The sequence below is a fragment of the Lampris incognitus genome, chromosome 7 (assembly GCF_029633865.1).
Source record: "Lampris incognitus isolate fLamInc1 chromosome 7, fLamInc1.hap2, whole genome shotgun sequence".
Classification (NCBI taxonomy): domain Eukaryota; kingdom Metazoa; phylum Chordata; class Actinopteri; order Lampriformes; family Lampridae; genus Lampris; species Lampris incognitus.
Window position 1 is genome coordinate 3,512,519 of NC_079217.1, and position 20,059 is coordinate 3,532,577.

Here is a 20,059-nt window from a genome sequence, read left to right on the forward strand (position 1 = left end):
GCAATACCCCTATGGGACAGTGGCAAGAGTTAAGTACTCTGCAAACCTGCAAGGTTAGTCACATTTGGTGGTGGTGGGGTTTTTTTTCTTTTTACCCAATACACATAATGTAAACGTGCAAAAACGAGGCTAGCCCGAAAACATGACACAAATGTATGCAGATAAAATATTTCCATGATGCTGGGCTCGTTGCACTACTCTAATCACGCCAGTGTGGAAGAGACATATGGCGAGACAGCCAAGATGGGAGTTAACGCTGTGTGGTAAAAACACAACGGCAGTCTAAGAGGTCTAAATCTGGCAGTCCATATTTCTGTTATTCCTCTCACACACACACACACACACACACACGCACAAAAAAACAAAACAAAAAAAAACAAAAAGCGTGCGCGCGCCGCGAGAAGTGGACGGCACTAACTGAGCGCGAGCATCCACGAACGTCAATCTTCCTCGCCGTAGGTTCGACGCGTCAACGGCAAATTTGCATACTTGCAAAAGAGCAAGGCGACTTGCTCGCGGGGGCGGAAAGCGGAGCTGGCGGTTCCTCCGGAGATCCCGAGCCGTGGCCGCGTTTCGTGGACGGCGACCCACGCCGGGTCAACCCGCTGGCCGCTAGCTAGTTTACGTTAACTTCAGTCGAGGAAGTGGCCAAACCCCCCCCCCAAAAAAAGAGAGCAAACGGCTAACGTCGTGACTAGCGTGGCTAAACGTCTCATCTACGTTGCGAATCTGGCAGGAAATTAAAAATTAAAATATAACGCTCGCTTTTGCGGGTTGGGAATCCGACGGGCGGCTAGCTTGAACCTTTGCCAAATTAAGTTTGATCGGTCGCCCGCCAGGCTAACGTGTCCCCCCCCCTCCCAGGTGTTATCGGACCAGTGGAAGTTTAACGACTATCCGTAATGTTCGCTTTTACCGAAAACTGCCAACGACTGCGCGGCGTTAACGCGGCGCAACTTGGCCGCTAATTGCTCTAAACGTGAAAGAGGGGGGGGGAAGTGGTTACGGTCGCCCTTCGGAGATTATCGCACTAATAACGTCACATTATTTCGCTCGGTATAATACAAAAAAAAGATGAGACCCCCCCCCCACACACACACACATACACAACGTTACCTTCGTATCCCCCCATTGCAGCAAATAGACCGAACCCGCTTTGTGTTCCGATCAAACGGATCTCTCCGTTCGTCTTTCTAAACGCGCGTACGGCCAGAGTCGGCTTTCTCACCTATATCGCGGGGTTTTTTGAGGCGGGGGGGGAAGAAGCCTTTGAAATCCACACGTCGACGGATAAAAATCCACAAATTCAGCCCCTTGTCATTTCCAGTCGCCCGCTGACTCGGGAAGCCTCACTTGTAAATGGCGCCTAAACTGCGCTGTCGAACCGAATTCGTTACAAACTGACGCAAGGCACCACGGAACGTTCAAAGGGCAAGGGGGGGAAAAAAACGCCGAATTCAAAAAGGGGGGACGGTGCCAATTTGCCTGCCTCAAAATGAAGACGAAACGTTGAAACGTTCAGAGAAACGAATTTATTTATTTTTTTTAAAAATCCCGTTGGGATTTCACCGTCCCGTCACTTTGTCTAATGACATTTAAGGGCCGTTAAGAAACATTTTCACAGCGTAAAATGGTTTCTACGTGTTCAAATGGTTGCCTGGTTACTTCGCGGGTAGGACCCGCCGCCCGGACGAGCGGCTCAACTGATGCAACATGTTCCAAACGACGCTGAGCCCTCGACTCAACGTTCAGCCTGCACGTTATTTTTTAACGAATAACGTTAATAAACGTGTTTCTTACAGAGACGTAGAAATAATATTTCATATTTCAAACTGTCCGTTGCCAAGGAAGTGGAGCCAACAACTCTCGCGATAATTAAGGTAGAACGGTACCCAGGCTGCCTGCTGTTGTTAGCTAGGTAAGGCTAACGAAGATAACGTTAGCGTGTGGGAAGCTAATGGATAAAGTGGGGCTCTTCGCTGCCTTCGTTGGCCGTGTTAGTTGTTGGCGGGGCACGTAAACGTTCGTGTTGAGCTCGTCGCATTGCGTCAAGGTCTTTAACGAGGGAGCTTTGCCCGTTTTGTCGAGAAAAGCGAGTGACGGCTGTCCTGCGTGGCACAAGTTTGCGAGGGGCTAATGTTAACAGACGTCAAATCACGACGCCGTCAGTGCCAGGAGGGAACCGTAGCAACGACAGACGCTCGTTTCACCACATCAGCCGCGGTATCGCGGTTATCACCGGAGCCTGTTAGCACATTCTGCATCCAGAGACGTCCCAAGTTTTAGTCCAATGTATTTTTTTCCCCTGTGAGACCAGCCAAGCAACGTCGATTCGACGAAAGAAACGTCAGTGTCACAGGAATTGGCATTTTCATAACATTTCTTGTACATCGAGGTGTCGTCAGCAACGGCAATAACCAGCTACCATGAGACTGAAAACATCACTGCTGAAGGAACCAAAGCATATCCTTATAACTATCTCATTGTCTCCTTATTGTGACCCAAATATGTTTTGCTGTCAGAAAACACAGCTTGATCTTATATTGATCATTGCTGCTGGTAGTTGCAGTAGCAATATTAATAATTGCTTTTTTCCTTTGCTAGACTGGACCTGTTTGAAATCTGCAGAACTAGTATAAGTTTAGGAAGTTTTCAAGTGGTTGTTATATATGTGTTTTTGTAAAAGATGCTGCACATGTCCAGGGTAGCGTATTGCTTTATCTATATTTCCTTAATATCAAAACCACATAAGGAACTTGTGAGTTGTGTAGGCTGGGCCACAGCAGATGAGTTGTATTCATGCAGTGACGATCACCAGATCTTGAAGTGGATCCTGTTGACAAGTGAGACCAGTCTGGTGGTCAAACTGCAAGAAGACATCTATCCTATTGATCTACAATGGTTCCCCAAGACCGTGGGTGGCAAGAAGCAGGCCCAGGCTGACATCTTTTCTCTCACCAGTTCTGATGGCAAGTCTCTGAGATCTCTTATTGGCCAGTGTGGCCTGGACTTTGTTTGCTGAAATCATTCATAGTTTCAGTATTTACTAACTTTGCGCCAAACTTATTCCCTCAGTGAACAGCTACAAGACAAGAAAAAATAATTGTGTAGTATAACGAGTCAGTGTTTGAAGGAGAAGGAGGAGGAACAAGGAGCAAAATTGGCATTGCTATTGGATAGTGAGCAGGTATAGGTAATATGCTAACACCATTTCAATTATTAACTCCTACAGGTGGTGGGATGCCTGTATGGTGGTGGGTGGGTTTGGGGTTAATAAGGTGAGCCTTTGCACGTGTTACATTCCCTGAGGATACCTGCAGCTGGTGTGTGGAAAGAAATGATTGGCTATTAATGGAGAATGCACATTGAAGTCTGCACCCTCCCCAAATACCATAGCAGTAATGCAATGGCAGGATCTTAAGATAACAGAGAACTGGACATGCCAAATTGAGATAAAAACATATTTCTTTTGAATTTGAGGAGAAATCACTGTAGGTCAGGACTGTTTAAGACCATGAAATCTGTCGTAGCCTTAGCCTGGCATTTGAGATTTATTTATTTTGTTGGACTTTTTTTTTTTTTTTTTTACTTGATCATTAGTAGGCTAACTCAGGACCCACTTTTATAGTTGATGAAGATGGTCATTGTCTCATATCATAATAATTGTATGTTTATAGAATATAGCATTATTTACTGCAAATAATTGCTTGATAGAAGCCTTGTCAGTTGTCACAGTACCTGGTGCCTAGCAGAATTCTGATTTTCTTAGATCAGACTGATTCATTCTTTACTGTAGTTTTCAGTAAGTGTTCACTGCTGTCACACCTCAAATGTGGATTTCAGTTCAGCAGTAAGACACTTGGCAGCGCTGTCAGTGTGAAGCGTGCTAGTGTGACCTGTTGTGGCTCCTTGTCCTCCATCAGATATAAACACACAGAATGTGGATGTACTGTGATGGCAGGCGACGTGTGGTCACCACACTAATGGCAGTGTAGGGTTGCATAAACACACCCACAAACTGAAGCAGCAATTTTCCCTGGCAGACCGGGGAGTAATGAAAACTCTTGAACCATTCACTTTTGCAACTTTCTATTGTTTTATACTTTGTTATAGTGTACAAATATCACATATTCATTTCTATTTTTTAGGGGCCGAGCCAGGCCAATCACACAAAAGTGTTCCTTTTAAAGTCAATATTTTTTTTCCCTTAACTCTCAATTCTTTCTCTTCTCTTTTCAGTAGTTTTAACATTCTCACAATGGTATGAAACAGTTAAACGGAGTGTAGTCAACCACAGAGGTGTAGTATAAGTGGGTGGGGGGAATCTATTGTAACTCTGTGGCTTTCCAAAGCCTCATTTGATTAGTTGGCCTTCCTTTATCGGGGCTATCAACTCTTGAGTTTGGTTACTCACATTGACAAAGAAAGCGCATAAGCTGTAATAGTTTGTTTTAATTTTGTTTTGTTTTTTTACAAGTACGTTGTAGATCACATTTGGTGTATAGGTCATCTAGCCTAATTTCTATTTCTCATTTCAAAACTGAATGTTGAAAAATTGGACACAATACAATTTTACTTTTTCTGTCTTTAATGAGTCCACTCCACTATTTAAGTGTATTTAATCGTTTCCCTCCCCTGCTGTTTTTTATGTGTAATTTGCAAGTCAGCTTTAAAGGATTTTGCATGGAATGGAGCCAGCAACCTCCCAAAAGGGAAAAAAAATCAAAACATGAGGTATATCACTGGGGCTACTGTTTGTCAAGTAAAATCTCTGTAACTTTTTCTTAGTCGGTTGAGTACAAATGTTTGATCAATATTTATTTCACTATAAATTCTCCACATAAAACTACTACAAAAGGCACCTTAAACCAAAGGGAAAAGAAGGAAAACTCAAATCACTGTGTTGACTCAATACATCTATATGTATAAAAGTCTTGTCAAGTAACATGCAAGAACACAAGTTGGCACACAGAAGCAATGCAAATGAAAAGGAGGGCAACATAGACAAGTCATGGATAAATTATGTCTACCTGCTTAAGTGTCACGTGATCATATGCGTGCTTACAAGCAATTTTACCACGGTTCATACTGGTCACATCTTAAATAAAAATGGTATTTTAAGAGTTTACATTAGTCTTTATAAAGTGTCCTTTAATACACCCAGACATGAATGTTATTCTCACTACCTGCTTTTCTGGATTAGTGAAATTCACTTTTGTTCGAGTATCTAAATTTAGATATGGGAGAGAGAGCAGCATGCTGATTTGCAGTTTTAGGCAACCAGAAATTACATAGAACATTCTGAATTTTTTTAATACACGCTGCCACAAAGTATATGGTTGGCGAGTATCTTTGATAACTGTCTCCATGCGATAGCTCTTCGTGTCTAGCAGATAGAAAATTGCCTTAATTCATGGAACAGAAAGCCTGTTGCGATCGCTCTTCCAATTTGTGTTCAAGGAGGTCATGTAGCTAGTAAGAAAAATATATAGCCCTGTGGCTACTTGGATGTTAGGGAATGAGAAAATATCTTTTTATATTTATTCATAATATTAGATTAAAATATATTAAAAAAAATCTCTTTACGGCACAAACAGAGCAATATAGAGTACGCTGGTGAGTGCCAAGAGGATTGCCGTACATTGGGGAAACTAAACAGACGCTAGTCAAGGGGATGGCACAACACAGGGGAGCTAACACATCAGGCCAGGACTCCACAGTCTACACCATCTACAGGCCAGTGGCCACTCTTTCAAGGATGAGGATGTGCACATCCTTGATAGGGAGGAATGCTGGTTTGAACAGGGAGTCAAAGAGGCCATCTTTGTGAAGAGGGAACGACCATCCCTGAACCGAGTGGGGCCCTAAGAGTACATCAGTCACCATCTTACAATGCTGTGATTGCAACTATTCCCAAATCCTCTGTGAATAGTACACATGGCTATTGTAACTCTAGTTAATGGTCACGGGAGTCACTGGCGCCGGCAGCCATAACCCTGTACGCACCGTGCGTACATTTTTTTATGATTTTGTTCTGTTTTTTTTTTTTTTTGACACAAATACATTTGAAGGCCGATGATTGGTGTTAACGTCACTGGCTAGTAGCGCACGGTGCGTACAGATCCGTATGTACAGGATTACGGCTGCCGGCGCCACTGACGGGAGTTTGCATATGAAACTGGTCGTCGGTTTCGGTCATTATGCAGCTGTGTTGTTTATAAGGGTGGGGATACCTGATGTCAGTTCAGACTGAAGACGGCACTTAGATGAGCGATGAAACGTATCTGTTAATAAACTTGGTATCCAGATGAACTGATTCAACTTTTATCTGATTATCATGGAACATCTACACAACAGGGGCTACTTAAGGACTGGGTTGGGAAACACTGCTCTAGACCTAAAATACATGAATTTAAAAATGAACCTTTGTTTGGGCCTTTCTGTGGCGGCTCCAGTATGGTGAGTCAGTCAGCATCCACCTTGTACAAGGTCAATAATTTATTTTTTTTTAAATCTGATTGTCAGCGGTTGGTTTCGAACTCAATCTAGGTTTAAGACCATGGGCCTAACACGTGGCGTTCTGTCTCTTGTCACTATGCAGGGAAGTTCCACCTGGCGTCCAAGACGGGGCGCATTGAGAAGAGTGTGGAGGCACACAAAGGAGCTGTTCTGGCGGGGAAATGGAGCCACGATGGGACTGCTCTGATTACAGGTGAAGAAAGCATACACAAAGACACGTCTTTCTTTTTACACACTACAGAAAGATATCCACCATTCACTGACTCATTCTGATTCTGTACTCAGTGATTTGAATACTTAGATATCTCAATATTTTTGGGCACATACTCTCCCCATGAATATTGTAATATACTCTGTTGTATTTATGTCTATCCCGTTGTCTTTATTTTGAGCATCTGACTAAGACAAGTGTGCAAAATTACACAGCTGGCTATTGATTAGGACTTGTGTATATACACACACAAACATGTCAATCTGTCTGTCTTTCTGTACTTTTGAATTGAAAATGTGAGTTTAAATTCAAGTTTTCGCTGCCTTATAATCAGGCTTTAATTTTATCCGTTTATCCATTGGTTTCAGCTGGTGAGGATGGGCAGATTAAGATCTGGTCCAAAAGTGGCATGCTGCGTTCAACGCTAGCCCAGCAAGGTAAGGCTAGAGACCATTACTCCTCGCTGAATTTAAGTCCACATATATGTATGTATATAATTCTTTTCCAGAGTTCTCAGTGAAACCTGAGTCTCTGATAAAGTTGGATCGCTACACCAGGCATTTGTGACTAAAGTAGAGTTATAGGGATGAGCTCATTCGATCGTCCCAAACTCAACCACTGCCCTCTAGTGTGATTTACACAATAATGGCTGCTTGCTTAGTGCTGGTGTTTGCTTCTGAAGAGAAGCAGTTGCTTGAGCTAATAGTTGTAGGTGCACTAATGTACGCCTGTGCCAATCACAACCCCAAGTGTAACATTTCTGATTAAATGACATGTTAGGCCTAGCAATACACACACACACACACACACACACACACACACACACACACACACACACACACACACACACACACACACACAGAGGCCTATAGGTGTCTGCAAAATCATGATCAAGTTTATTATCCTTAACTATCCCATAAACATTCATCTTTATTGCACCCATACTGTCACTGCCAGTGAGAAAAAGAACTGAAAGAAACATCTGATCTAGGTTTTAGACCTGGGCAGTTTTAAGCAGGCCACAATCATGTAGGCAGCCTGCTGGCAGCAGCCACGTGAAGTGGATCTCTGAGGGGGGACTAGCTGACCCACTGGCTGACCAGCCAGCAGGAAGACATTAAGAAAACACGGGACGACACACAGCCACCAATTACAGCCTCTCTCACACACACAGCACTGTTCATTAAGGCCCCAGTGGCTTAAAGTGCACCTCAGAGAGAGAGGAGAGAGAGCGAGAGAGAGAGAGAGAACCTGATGAGAGGAAAGAGGACTTGGCATGCAAGACTACAATCTTGTTCGTGTGTATTCAGGGAACCCTACTCCTGGTGCCATGACACACAAGTTTCCTGGCTCCTGGTTGGCGCCAAGCTCAAAATAATGGCCCTGGAGACGGGCTGCGTAATTCTGCTGTTACACGAGGCCCCCAGTGTCAGAGAACCACGGAGAACAAACGTGTAGGGCTCAACAAAGTGTGCCAGCCTAAGTTTTGTCCCGTCTTCATCTATAGACTCTCCTTCACCATTTTTAAGACTTTTTGTTTGTTGTTGTTTTTTTAAATTTGTGTCGGTGCTGGTTATCACTGATGGTTGGTGCATGCATGATGCAATTATGCATGATGCATGAATGTCGAATGTGCATGTATGTGGCTGCACCCGGGTCCAATGATCCACTGGCTTGTGTGTTAAAGCTGCATTTGTAGGCAAACCAGATCATTTAAAATGACAGTGAGGGAGGAAGTACACTCCCCCCAAGTGTGCGCGTGTGCACACACACACACAACAGTGCCTGTGCATTGGGCTTTATTAGGAAGTAACGTCGCTAAATACAAGGGAAAAAAATGTAGTCACTGCTCCAGTTCTTTTTTCTTTTTTTTTTACTTATTGTATTTTTTTTTTTTTATTAAAAGTATCATAAAGTTTCAAAGGTTTATTGGAGGGGAGTTTTATTAAAAGCCATTAAAACAGACTCCTAATGAGAAATCTCTCTGTACAGCGTTCGCATTACAGATGGCTTACTTATTAATTGGTTCATTGTGCTGTTTAACTTATTGAGCGGTGCTTCTCCGCACAGGGGCAGAGAAGAGGGCGGGTCGGATTTGGGGGTGATGTTAAAGTCGGTCGCTCTGGAAATAGATGGCACACTCCTGCTGAATGACTGGTGCTGTGGAAAACCTGGCAGGGAAAAGAGCAATTTCGGCCTCGATACGCAGAAGCGTTTTTCCTGTAGCGAGCTGTGTGCAGAAGGAGCTGGCTGTGTGCTGAGCAGCAGCACAGACCCACAGAGTTTCAGAACACCTGGAGATGTCACTGAGCAGGTGTGGACAAACTGTGATTCATCTGTCGCTTATTTTCACCTCCCTTATCCACAAACGTGCGTGCGCACGCACACACACACGCACACACACTACAGGGGCCGCCACAGGTACGGCTGCTTGCTGTGTTGTCTGTTTTGTTAGTGAATGCAATGATGTAACGGTGACCCCTGTTTGAAAAAGGGGGAGAAAGAAGACCCAGACGAGGGTGAAAATGAGTGAGAAAAGGAGAGGAGAGAAAGAGAGGCAAAAGGGGAACTTGTCTCAATCTCGTTGTTTTTGTCAGCTCAAGATCACATGACCTCTTGGCATTTGTGAGAAACCACATGCACCTGGAGTGGGGTTAAATGTCAGGCCCCCTCCCCTCTACATACACTCTCTCTCACTCTACCACACACACACGAAACACACACACACACACACGCACGCACGCACACACACACACAGAACTTAATGCAGGTTTTGCTTTTGCACAGCTGTCTCAGTAGGTTGGTACATGGCAGCTTGTGGGATGGCTGCAAGCTTTGCAAACTTAAGTGCCATTCCACATGCTGAATGAAGTGAGCTCTTTTACAGAATCACACACTTCAGAGAGCAGAAATTAGCAGTGCTATACCCTTAAGGCATTGTTCACAACCAACTCGAAATGTGTACGTAAGAGGAAGAGGTACAAATAGACTCATAGGCTGCACGTTAAATTCACCTCCATCTGGTTTAGAATTGCCCAAGAGCAGAGTCAAACACTTGATAATAATTTAATAAAGTACTATGCTACAGCCTTCCATTTAAACTTGGATTGAGAATGATGCAAGTTTGGTTTTTATGTGTGTGTGTGTGCGTGTGTGTGTGTGTGTGTATGGGGGGGGGGGGTATACCAGGTTCTCCTGTTTATTCTGTTGCCTGGGGTCCAGATTCAGGCAGAATCCTCTACACATCAGGCAGACAGCTGGTCATCAAGCCCCTGCAGCCCAACGATAAAGTCATCCAGGTACACTTGTGTGTGTGTGTGTGTATGTGCGCGCGCGCGCTTGCACGTGCATATGTGTGTCAGTGGTTCTCCCTATTGGGAGGCTTTTTTTAAAAAACAGCTTTTGGTTGTACGTTATGCCTTTGATAAACAAGGTAAGTTGATATTGGTGCATGGTGCTGTCTTTCACTCATGCGGTGCCTCATATTACCCACTGTAACACTTTAACTGTTCATATTTGTAGTCGATGTTGTGCCTGTCCCTTTTAATCTTTTCAGCTGAATTTAGAATGAAATGCTAGGGTGCAAGAAACTGTTGTCTCTCTACTCTCGTCATGATCTTTTATCTTGCGTGTTTGTGTATGTGCGTGTGTTATAATTTGCTCCATCCATTGGCCTTGCACCAAAAGGCCTCTTGCCAGGCCTCTATTGTAAATCAACATTTGTCCTTAATTGTCGAGGGCTGCTACATGGAGGCTGGATAAAGGGGAAAAAAATAACCAGATCTTTATGTGTGAGCGTGAGTTCTCCTACTTGGAAGAGGGGGCGAGGGGACCGAAGACCTTGCACACCAGTTCGTATTTTTCTTGTTCACGTATACATTTGTTTATTGTTCCTCTTTGAGCGGAATAGTGCCTGGGACCTTGAATAAACATCAGAGGGTTTAATGTATGCCTTCTCACCCCGTCACTCCCTCTTAGATGTTACTACACATCTCAGTGATACACGCACACTCGCACTCCTACTCGATCACCTCTTCCTGAGAGGGAGCTTCAGCAAGGAGGAGCCCTCACTACAACCTCTGTGACCTCTGCAACCCATACACCCACACATAGACACAGACACCCGTGCACGCACGCTCGCGTGCATGGGTGTGCTTGCGTCCACACACAGGAAGGGGGTGAAAAGGGTAGAAAAAAATGGTGGCTTTTTCGCATTATCGAGCAGGAGGGAGGGAACAAGATAGGAGAATATATGCAGCTGAGCGAAAGCTGGTGACAGGCTCTCTGCTCTGTGTTAATGTTGTAGTAGTCTAATGGCTTGGCTAATTGGAACCAGGATCCAGGGTGGAGTGTTCCCAGGTCGCCACGGGGACAGGACCTGGACACGCCTCTTTCTGCAACTCTCACGACCCCAAAAAAGACCACTTTTTAAAATGCCTTGACATGCAGTGGAGAGGGCCCACTCGCAGTTTTGGCAAATTAAAGAATCGGCGAGCTTGCAGCAATGTTTGATTAACCAAGTCAATTCTCGTTCAACTGATTTTGACGTTCCCTTAATCCATTAAGGTTTTCTAGTGGGAATCATAGTGGCACTCATATCGGCTTTTAATCTGGCTGTTGAGATTCTGGAGTAGTCCTGAGTTATCCTGTCTGTCAAGCTGCCTGCCCATTTTCCAGGCATAATCAACTGTTCGCTTGCTTCCTCGCTGTCTAATATTCTCTCTTTTTACCCTCCTTCTTTTTCTATTTATCTTTCTCCAGTGGAAGGCTCATGATGGAATCATTTTGAAGGTAGACTGGAACTCTGTCAATGACTTCATACTCTCGGGCGGAGAAGACTGTAAATATAAGGTGAGCTGTATTTCTGAGTACATCCCCACCATTTGACTTTTTGAAGTTTGCCGAACTCCATTGCCCTCTGTCACTGCCCTATGCTCCTTCCAGGTGTGGGATAGCTATGGCCGTCTGTTGTACTCCTCGTCACCTCACGACTATCCGATCACCTCCTTGGCCTGGGCTCCGGATGGAGAAGTGTTTGCTGTGGGCTCCTTCAACACCCTGCGCCTCTGCGACAAAACTGGGGTGAGAAATCCCTCATAGGCCAGAGCCCACCTGCACCCCACATTCTTCTGCTCATCATTCCTGATCCCCTCTTAAATCATTAACAGCGGGATATCCTACTGCAGAATCCCTCACAGCAGAGTCTTGATGAAGATTCTGATTTCAGTGAAAGGTTCTGTCACCACTATGTGTGTTTTCGGGGGGTTTATGAGGAAGAGCAGTTAGCTTCTGCTAAAACTCTCAAACCTCTTGACAAATCACATTTGACTGCGGGACGCATTTCCCTGACCTGTGCACGGCTAAACAACTGACACCACAGCCATGCTTGTGTTTGTAATTAAATGGGGGGGGGGAGACAACAAAGACTGTGGTGTGCTGGAAAATATCCTTAAAATGAAAGTTAGGAGATAATGCTGTCAAAATGCTGCATGCCATCACCATGTTTACATCCTCTCAGACTTTCCCTGAAACAGTTGTGTGACTAAAAACACAGTGGTTACACCAAAGAAAAGAAAAAAAAAGATAGATTCCTTCACTCACTAGCCAAGGGCTTGTATGTCTTCTAATTAGAAAGTTGGCATTGTAAATGACAGCCCCAAATCTAAGCCACCACCCTCCACAGCTCAAGGCTAGGGCTTTTAATAAACACAAAGCTCAAAACCTTGCTGTTGGCTTTCTAGGCAGTTCAAAAAAACTGCAGCGATTTACCTGCAAGCTCATTTTAACATGTGCACTCATGTTCGCCCTCCTTGTTCTGACGCTGGAGGGCTACAGTATGCCCATTTCAGAGGGGCTGGGCTCTAGGTCCAGACTTTTCTTTGACTGGTCTCAGAATGTTATTTATTCAAGAAAGGCCTAAAAACTTTCTTCTTCAAGGCCTACCTTAATCCATAGATGTTGAGGAAGTGTGACAGTGACACCCATCTGTATCATTGTCTAGGTAATCCTTGTTACGTCTTGTCACTATTGGTGATCTACCTTTTGCACACTTGCACTAGTTGCACTTGACATGCAGTCTTGGTTGTTTTTTGGTTGCTAGTCAGTGTTCTAACAGGCCTGTAGGGTTTGACATATGAATCTATCTGCTAATTGCTGACTCGCTTGGAAATCACATTAGATTAAAGTGTCTGCTAAATGATAAAATGTAAATATAATGTAAATACGAATGTGTTAAGTCAGCATGCTGCAATCATATGGGGAAATAAATATTTCTAGGACCATGCATGCGGGAGATGTCAGCACATCATCAGCAACAGAGTTCAGATGTGTGACAGAAATTGCACTGGCACAGCGCTGTCCATGTGGTTTCCACATAGCAAGCGTTTCTATTTTATGTGTGTGTTTTTTTTTTTTACTTGTGTAATTTCATCTACCGACTACAGTATCTGTACTTTTTTATTGTTGGTCAAAACCATTTGCCGTGAACACGATCTGTAGCGCGCGCTGTAAACTGGTCCAGTGCAGTATGGTTTATATTGTGGTGGTTTACTGCAGACTGTGGGCCCTCCATGCGTATCTCTTTCTGTCTCTGCAAACCGCATTAGGCCTCATGCCATGTGTTATTATTACCTGGTGCTGATGGTAACCGGAGTTGTAATGAGAGTGGGGAGGGGAATGAGCGAATGATGGACGGTAATTGTTGTTTTATTATCGCTGAACATTTGGCTAGAAACAATAGAATCTGGGGTCCCTGCTCTGTCCTGATGGGGCGTTAAAGGGCTCTTGTTGAGTTTACACGGACATGTCAGTGCATTGTTGCATCAAACCTGTTGTAATGAAAGCAAACAGCCGGGGCTGGGCTCTTTTGCGCTGATCACCAGGCATTTCATGCTCCATTTTGATCTAATTAGGATCAAATGGCGTTTTTCTGGAGCACTAAAACAAATGGGCTGGAGAGAACCCTGAGCCAACACAGATGTCTACTACTAGGAAGTTTGGTACGAAGTGTGCATGTCATGAATGTGTGTGTTGCAGTTTACTTTGATGAAAATGTGTATGGGTGTGATTTTTTTTTCTCTTTCCCCCCATATCCAAATAGAAAAGTGAAAAAGGGACTGGGGGAAGTCGCTTTATCTTTCTAATTAGGCCTACTCTTACTTTTGGTGGTTTCTGAACTGGGGTTGAAATAGCTGTTTCGCCTGTTAAATCGGTGGAGCTCTGTGTGAGTTGTAAATTAGTGGAGACTTTTATCCCTTTTTGTTTGTCATCATTGTATTTCCAAGCAAAAAACCTTTACGCTGCTATTCCTATTTCAGCCATGACTGCATACAGCTGTCTGTTTTATTTTTCGTAATGACCTAAATCACCTTCGGCCCCTCTGTAATGGGTTTGTTTATGCCTTTGGTTCGTTCCATTTTCCCTTGTTGCACCACAGCAAGAGCCAGCACTTCGCCGTCGTGTGGTGTGGTTAAGGCGGTGTAATGATGGTGGTGGTGGTGATGATGATGGCAGCTTTGCTACTTTGCTGCAACCGGGGTAGGAGTATATTTGCTTCGTCCTCCACTTAAACCCTCAGAGACCGCTTACACCGTAGCGTGGCGTGGGAGGCTTGCTCAAGAAGAGGAGGGAGGGAAATGAAGAGAAACAATGGGAGAGGAGGGAAGAGAAAATCCCTCTCAGTGGTCACTTCATCTAACGCGCTCGCGCTCTCTCTCTTACTCTCTTACTCTGTCTCTCTCACTCTCTCTCTCTCGCTCTCTCTCTCTTACTCTGTCTCTCTCTTACTCTGTCTCTCTCACCCTCTCTCTCTCGCTCTCTCTCTCTTACTCTGTCTCTCTCTTACTCTGTCTCTCTCTCGCTCTCTCTCTCTTACTCTGTCTCTCTCTTACTCTGTCTCTCTCACTCTCTCTCTCTCACTCTCTCGCTCTCTCTCTCTTACTCTCTTACTCTGTCTCTTTCTCTCTCTCTCGCTCTCTCTCTCTTACTCTGTCTCTTTCTTACTCTGTCTCTCTCACTCTCTCTCTCTCTCTCTCTTACTCTGTCTCTCTCTCTCACTCTCTCTCTTAAAATTCAATTGTCTCTCTCTGTCTCTCTGTGTGTCTCTCTTTCTCTCTCTCGCTCTCTGTCTCTCACTCTCTCGCTCTCTGTCTCGCTCTGTCTCTCTCGCTCTGTTTCTCTCTCTGTCTCTCTCTCTCTCGGTCTCTCTCTCTGTTTCTCGCTCTGTCTCTCGGTCTCTCTCTCTGTGTCTCTCTCTGTCTCTCTCTCTCTGTCTCTCTCGGTCTCTCTCTGTCTCTGTCTCTCTCTCTGTCTCAGCATGAATGTAGGTGCTCTCCTCTCGTGTAAGAATTATACAATATGCACACGCAAGCTCCCTCTTACTGATATAAGAACACACATGTCCATTCCTTGTGCGATATGCGCACACACACACACACACACACACACACACACACAGGCGTGCTAGTAACAGCGTCTGTGCTGTGCGGTGCAGTAACAGCGTCTGTGCTGTGCGGCGCAGTAAGGGTTAAGTGCAGCGAAGAGTATTTGCAGTTACTAGCATGACTAATGGGCAGGAGTTTCATTCTGTATCTGCTACAATGAAACCTTGCACTTTAACGTACTGCTGCTGCTGCCTCAGCAGGATCAGCCCCACGCATTTAACCCCTTCACCTCCCTGTCCAGCCTCCGCTCTCCTCTCCTCTCCTACTTTTCTCTCCCCTCATCCTCCTCTCCTCCTCCTCCTGCTCTTCTCCCTCCATGCACCACGAGACAGATGTAGCGCATTACCCCCTTCCACTATCACCGCGGAGGGGAGGGGAACGCGTGCGTGAGGGGTGCGCACACACACGCGCATGCACACGCACAGAGTTTAGACAGCAGAGAGTTTAGCAGCGAGTGTGTACACAGAACGGCTGGCGCTGGTTTGTCATGCGAGTCGGGTTGTGAGTAGTATTGTAAAAAAAAGTTGCTTCTGTAGTTGTCGCGTACATGTTTTGGCTTGTTTCCATCAAGGAGTTGGTGGGTTTGGAGTTAACCTTGGGATTATGTGCACAGGACCGTTACCCCATACAGGAGCTATAGTAGCATACAGGACACAAAGACGTGCACTGTCCCGTTTACAAGATTTGGTAGACACAATAACTTAGTGTTTGTATCTGTGCCTGCCTTAGTGTATGCATGTGCCAACATGCCTGTGTGTGCGCGTGCGTGCGTGCGTGCGTGCGTGTGTGTGTGTGTGTGTGTGTGTGTTTGAGTGAGTGAGCATGGCCGTGCAAATTTGCCTGCGAGACAGGAGTCTATTTACGAGGCGCTGCAGCTGGTGTCTAGCGTCTGGACCCTGTCACGATCCCTGACACTGTGTCACTGGCTAACAAGTAGGACTCATTGTGCCAGGCTAGCGCGCTCTCTCGCTCTCTCTCCCTCCCTCCCTCCCTCCTTTCTTTCTCATGCGCTTGTTTTTTTCTCTCTACTGTAGATTAGGGCTCTCATACATGAACTGAAAAACAGTTTAGTTTGTTTTATAAATACATTTCTACCGCCTCACTTAAGATTCTGATGGTCTTTTTTTTTTCCTCCTCAGGTTGTGTTAGAATTCCTGTCGGTACGGTGCAACTTTGGTTCGACAGATGCTTCTGAGGCAAAGCTAATCTCTCTCTGCACTCGGAGCTAATTCAGAATTTAGGCCTAATAGAACTTGGCACATGGTTTACACCTCCCCTTCCTCCCAAGGTCTGCTTTGGCCCTGGTGTGACTTGAAGACGTGGCCTAGTTTAGCCCCGGTGTAGTCCAGCTTCGCTCTACCACACCAGCTGTAAGCCAAAGTAAAACTCTCTCCTCTACAGGCTTTTGAGGATGGTCAGACTCAGGCGTCCGTTTCCCCCTTTACGTTATCTCAGCTGAAAACAGCCCGGTCACATTTAACAACACGGAGACCAGAAGAGCGTCTCTCTTGCCGTGTGCATACATTCCTAACTGCAGATATAATAATATAACATAGAATTTGCCTCCACGGTGGAACTGGAAATTCTTGTTCCCCCTCTCTTTTCTGTTAACATCTGTCCTTCTCTCTGTCTGTTGGTAGATGACTCATCATATTTTTTTTTCTTCTTTTCTGTCAAATTGATAGCTCATAATAGCAGCGCTTTTCTGCAAAGTAGGGTTTATGAGTGAGCGTGTAAAACCACTGGTATCTACTGCTGGAATCTGCCTGTTAATATCACACGACAACCAAAACAGCCCTCATTCATTACCATCGCTCATTTATCATTCTTAGCTGTGAGGGTTTTCTGTTTTGTTGTTGGTTGCTTTTTTTTCTTTTGCTTGTTTGTTTTTTTCTTTTCTGCTCTGTTCTTTGGGCTTGGTACACGCTGGAACCTGATGGTGGCGAATGAGACAAGCGAACACCAGCACTTCCCTTCCTCTCCCTTCCCTTCTCTCCATTCGGCTTTGAAGTGCTTGAGATTGATGGTTCAGTTACTTCTAATAGTCACAGTGCGTGTAATAGATTTACACAGGTGACTGAACGCCATTCTGTCCACACGCCGGTCACTGTGATGCGGAGGCATCCTCTCCTCGCAGTCAGTCTCTCTATTCCTTGTCCCACAGTGAATATGCGTCCCTCTCCTGCCCCCCAAGTTTGGCACCCTCTCCCTCTTAACCCGTAGGGTGAGCTCATCTCCCCTCCTGCCTCCCTCCTCTCAGTTTGGGTGGAGGTGAGGAGGTAAGGGGGGGGGTCTCCTCAGGGTCTTTGTGAGCCCTGCTTGGGATTGGCCCTCTGGGAATGGGCTCATGGCCAGCTGGAATCACCATCTCTTTCTGTGTATGTATTTATGTCTGTATGTCGCTCTACCTCTCTCTCCCTCTCTGCATGTATGTATGCTGTGTGTGTCTCTCTCTCTCTGTCTCTTTCCATCTCTCTGCCTTGTAGCATTGTTTCTGTTCTCTCTGTCTCAGTCCTCTGCACTTTTCTCCTTCCCCCTCCCTGCCTTGTTTGTTGTTTAGTTCACCACCATGATCAGACAGAAGTTCTGCCTTGTTCCTGCACCTTGAAGCAGCGTCACCCATCGTACTGTCTGTGACAGAAAACCCTGATCGCCCCTCTAACATTATGCGGGAGACATAATTAATTTTTTTTTTTGCTCATGAGCTAATACTCTACTGCGAGCTATCCTGAGCCACTGACAAATCCCAGCCAGCCTGTCACAAATCCCAGCTCTTTTGTCCAATCTAGGTTGGTGAACTAGTAACCACCCTTCTTCCTCCTCCTTTCCTTGCCGAAGTGCCCGCTTTTCCGTGCTATGCCAACTTCTTCCCCCCTAAATGACCACGTTCAAGCCTCCTTCTCTCCTCCCAATGAGTCACTCCACCCCCACCCCCACCGTTTTGACCAGTGGAGGAGCCTATACCCGGGGCCTGGGCCGGCACTCTGCTGCCAATCTCTCCGGCCAGCATCTGGAAACTACCGCTTCTGGAAGGGAATAAAACGGCTGAGAGTTCTGGTCCTGATCCTGAACCGCTGTTAGTGGAGCGTAAAAAAATAGCCAGTGAAAACCATTGTAGATTTATTAGGGCTGCCCGCCTTTATCTGTTCTCGTCACATGAGAAAAAAAAAAAGGAGGAGGGGGCAGCTAGCCCGGCGCAGCACAGACGGAGAAGCCTGTCACTCCGAAAAGCAAGGGAAAGAGGGCTGCTGGAGCCAGTTGGGGGAGGAGAGAGGCAGAGAGAGCATTGGGGGGGGGGTGTGCAGAAAAACAGCAGATGTGGGGAGGGTCGTACATGAGTAAGCGTGGAGTGAAAGAAACGGCACGAGTTTAAAAACGAGAGAGCGTGTCCACATGCGAAGGAGTTAGTAACTTAGAGACTGGAAAAAAAGGAGAGAGAGAGAGAGGGAGGGAGAGCGAGAGAGAGAGAGAGAGAATTGTCAAACAAAGAGAGTCCTGAGTCAGCAGCAGCCGAGCAGTTTTCTCCCCAGGCAACTGGGCAGGGCTACCCCCCCTTCTCGCTCTCTCTCTTGCTTTCTCTCTCTCACACACTCCACCCCCCTTCCCTCCCCCTTTAAAGCCGTGCTCATGCTCGCTATTTCTTGCTCTCTGCTTCTCTTCCTCACTCCCTGTTGTTCTTTGACTGTTGCAAAGTACTTCTTGCCTGTAGTGAAACGACTCTCTTCCCTCTACAGCGTGAACCGCAGCGCTGGTAAGAGCACGAGCCTCTGAAAAGGGACGTTTGGGGTCTGTCTCTGCCATTAAAGCTCTCTCTCTTTCGCTCGCTCTCTCTCTCTCTCTCTCTCTCTCTCTCTCTCTCTCTCTCTCTCTCTCTCTCTCTCTCTCTCTCTCTCTCTCTCTCTCTCTCTCTCTCTCTCTCTCTCCCCTCCACACATTTCTCTCTTGTTTTCTTTTGAATAATTTGTACGTGCTCCTTTTTAACTCTTGCGGGTGAGGCTCCCTCTGTGATGTTTCTTTGAGCAGGCGGGTGTGTTCTGCTTTTAACGGCCTCCGCCTCGCAGCCAGGGAAAACAGCCGGCAAAATGTGTGCCTCCTCTCTGTAGGCTATGCAGTTGCAAATATCCTAACGGCACAGTCCGACTGGCAGGTCGAGGCCAAGCCCAGAGTTCGGTGAACAGTGTGTAAGACGGTTTGAGGTGTGCAAGCACACACATGCTCATGCACACACACACATGCACGGGTATCTATGATCTCCAAGTTTCAGTTAGGGTCCCTGTTACAAATGTATGTTGCTGTTTTCTCCATTGTGTTGTAGACCCTTTGTACTGACCAAGTCTTGGGTTTTCTGTGCTTGGACTGATCCTGGCACAGGCTGTGGAACACTGTATGTTAATGTCCCTCTTACAGACGATTGACCTCCCTTTTATACTCAAACTTCATTTATGTGCATGTGTATGTGCACATGCGTGTTTGTAAAAGTGGGTTACAGTGAGAGGTACTTGTTGACATGGTATTACTTTTACACCTCTCCAGAGTTCGGCTAAAGGCTTGCCATGCTGGAAAGCGAAAAGGAGAGCAGCATAAAAAAGAGCTGGGGGTGGAAGGGGGGTGACTGCGGAGAAGGGAGAATTGCAGTGTGGAACTGTCCAATATATTCTCCAAAGTTGGCTTGGGGAGCGAGCCTGGGAGGATTGGTCTCTCCATAAAAGACGGTGGTTTCTCTTTCCCCCCAAGTCTCTCTCTCTCTCTCTCTCTCTCTCTCTCTCTCTCTCTCTCCCCCCCTCCCTCCCTCCCTCTTCTCCACCCTCATGACCCCCCCCATCCTCCTTTTCTCCACTCCCTCCCCCCTCCCCGCGCTGGAGTGAGTATGACAGTAAGACTGTGCCCT

General features: G+C 45.9%; 2 protein-coding genes across 3 annotated transcripts in view; one reads left to right on the top strand and one right to left on the bottom strand.

Moving 5' to 3' along the window:
- smc4 (structural maintenance of chromosomes 4) overlaps positions 1–1,347 on the bottom strand; it is a 50,086-nt gene extending 48,739 nt beyond the window's left edge. Inside the window, exon 1 of the mRNA XM_056283368.1 lies at positions 1,229–1,347. The gene's annotated coding sequence lies outside the window, so the exon portion shown is untranslated. The remainder of the gene's footprint in view (positions 1–1,228) is intronic.
- Positions 1,348–2,770: 1,423 nt separating this feature from the next.
- Positions 2,771–20,059, top strand: part of ift80 (intraflagellar transport 80 homolog (Chlamydomonas)) — a 59,736-nt gene continuing 42,447 nt past the window's right edge. Inside the window, exons 1-6 of one of the 2 annotated variants that reach the window (XM_056283240.1) lie at positions 2,771–2,969; positions 6,602–6,712; positions 7,099–7,167; positions 9,920–10,029; positions 11,492–11,581; positions 11,675–11,812. In XM_056283240.1, coding sequence (XP_056139215.1) covers positions 7,140–7,167; positions 9,920–10,029; positions 11,492–11,581; positions 11,675–11,812 — 366 coding nt within the window. In that variant the 5' untranslated portion in view covers positions 2,771–2,969; positions 6,602–6,712; positions 7,099–7,139. Of the gene's footprint in view, positions 2,970–6,601; positions 6,713–7,098; positions 7,168–9,919; positions 10,030–11,491; positions 11,582–11,674; positions 11,813–20,059 lie in introns of those variants that run through there. The other variant, XR_008810506.1, reaches the window with a different exon arrangement.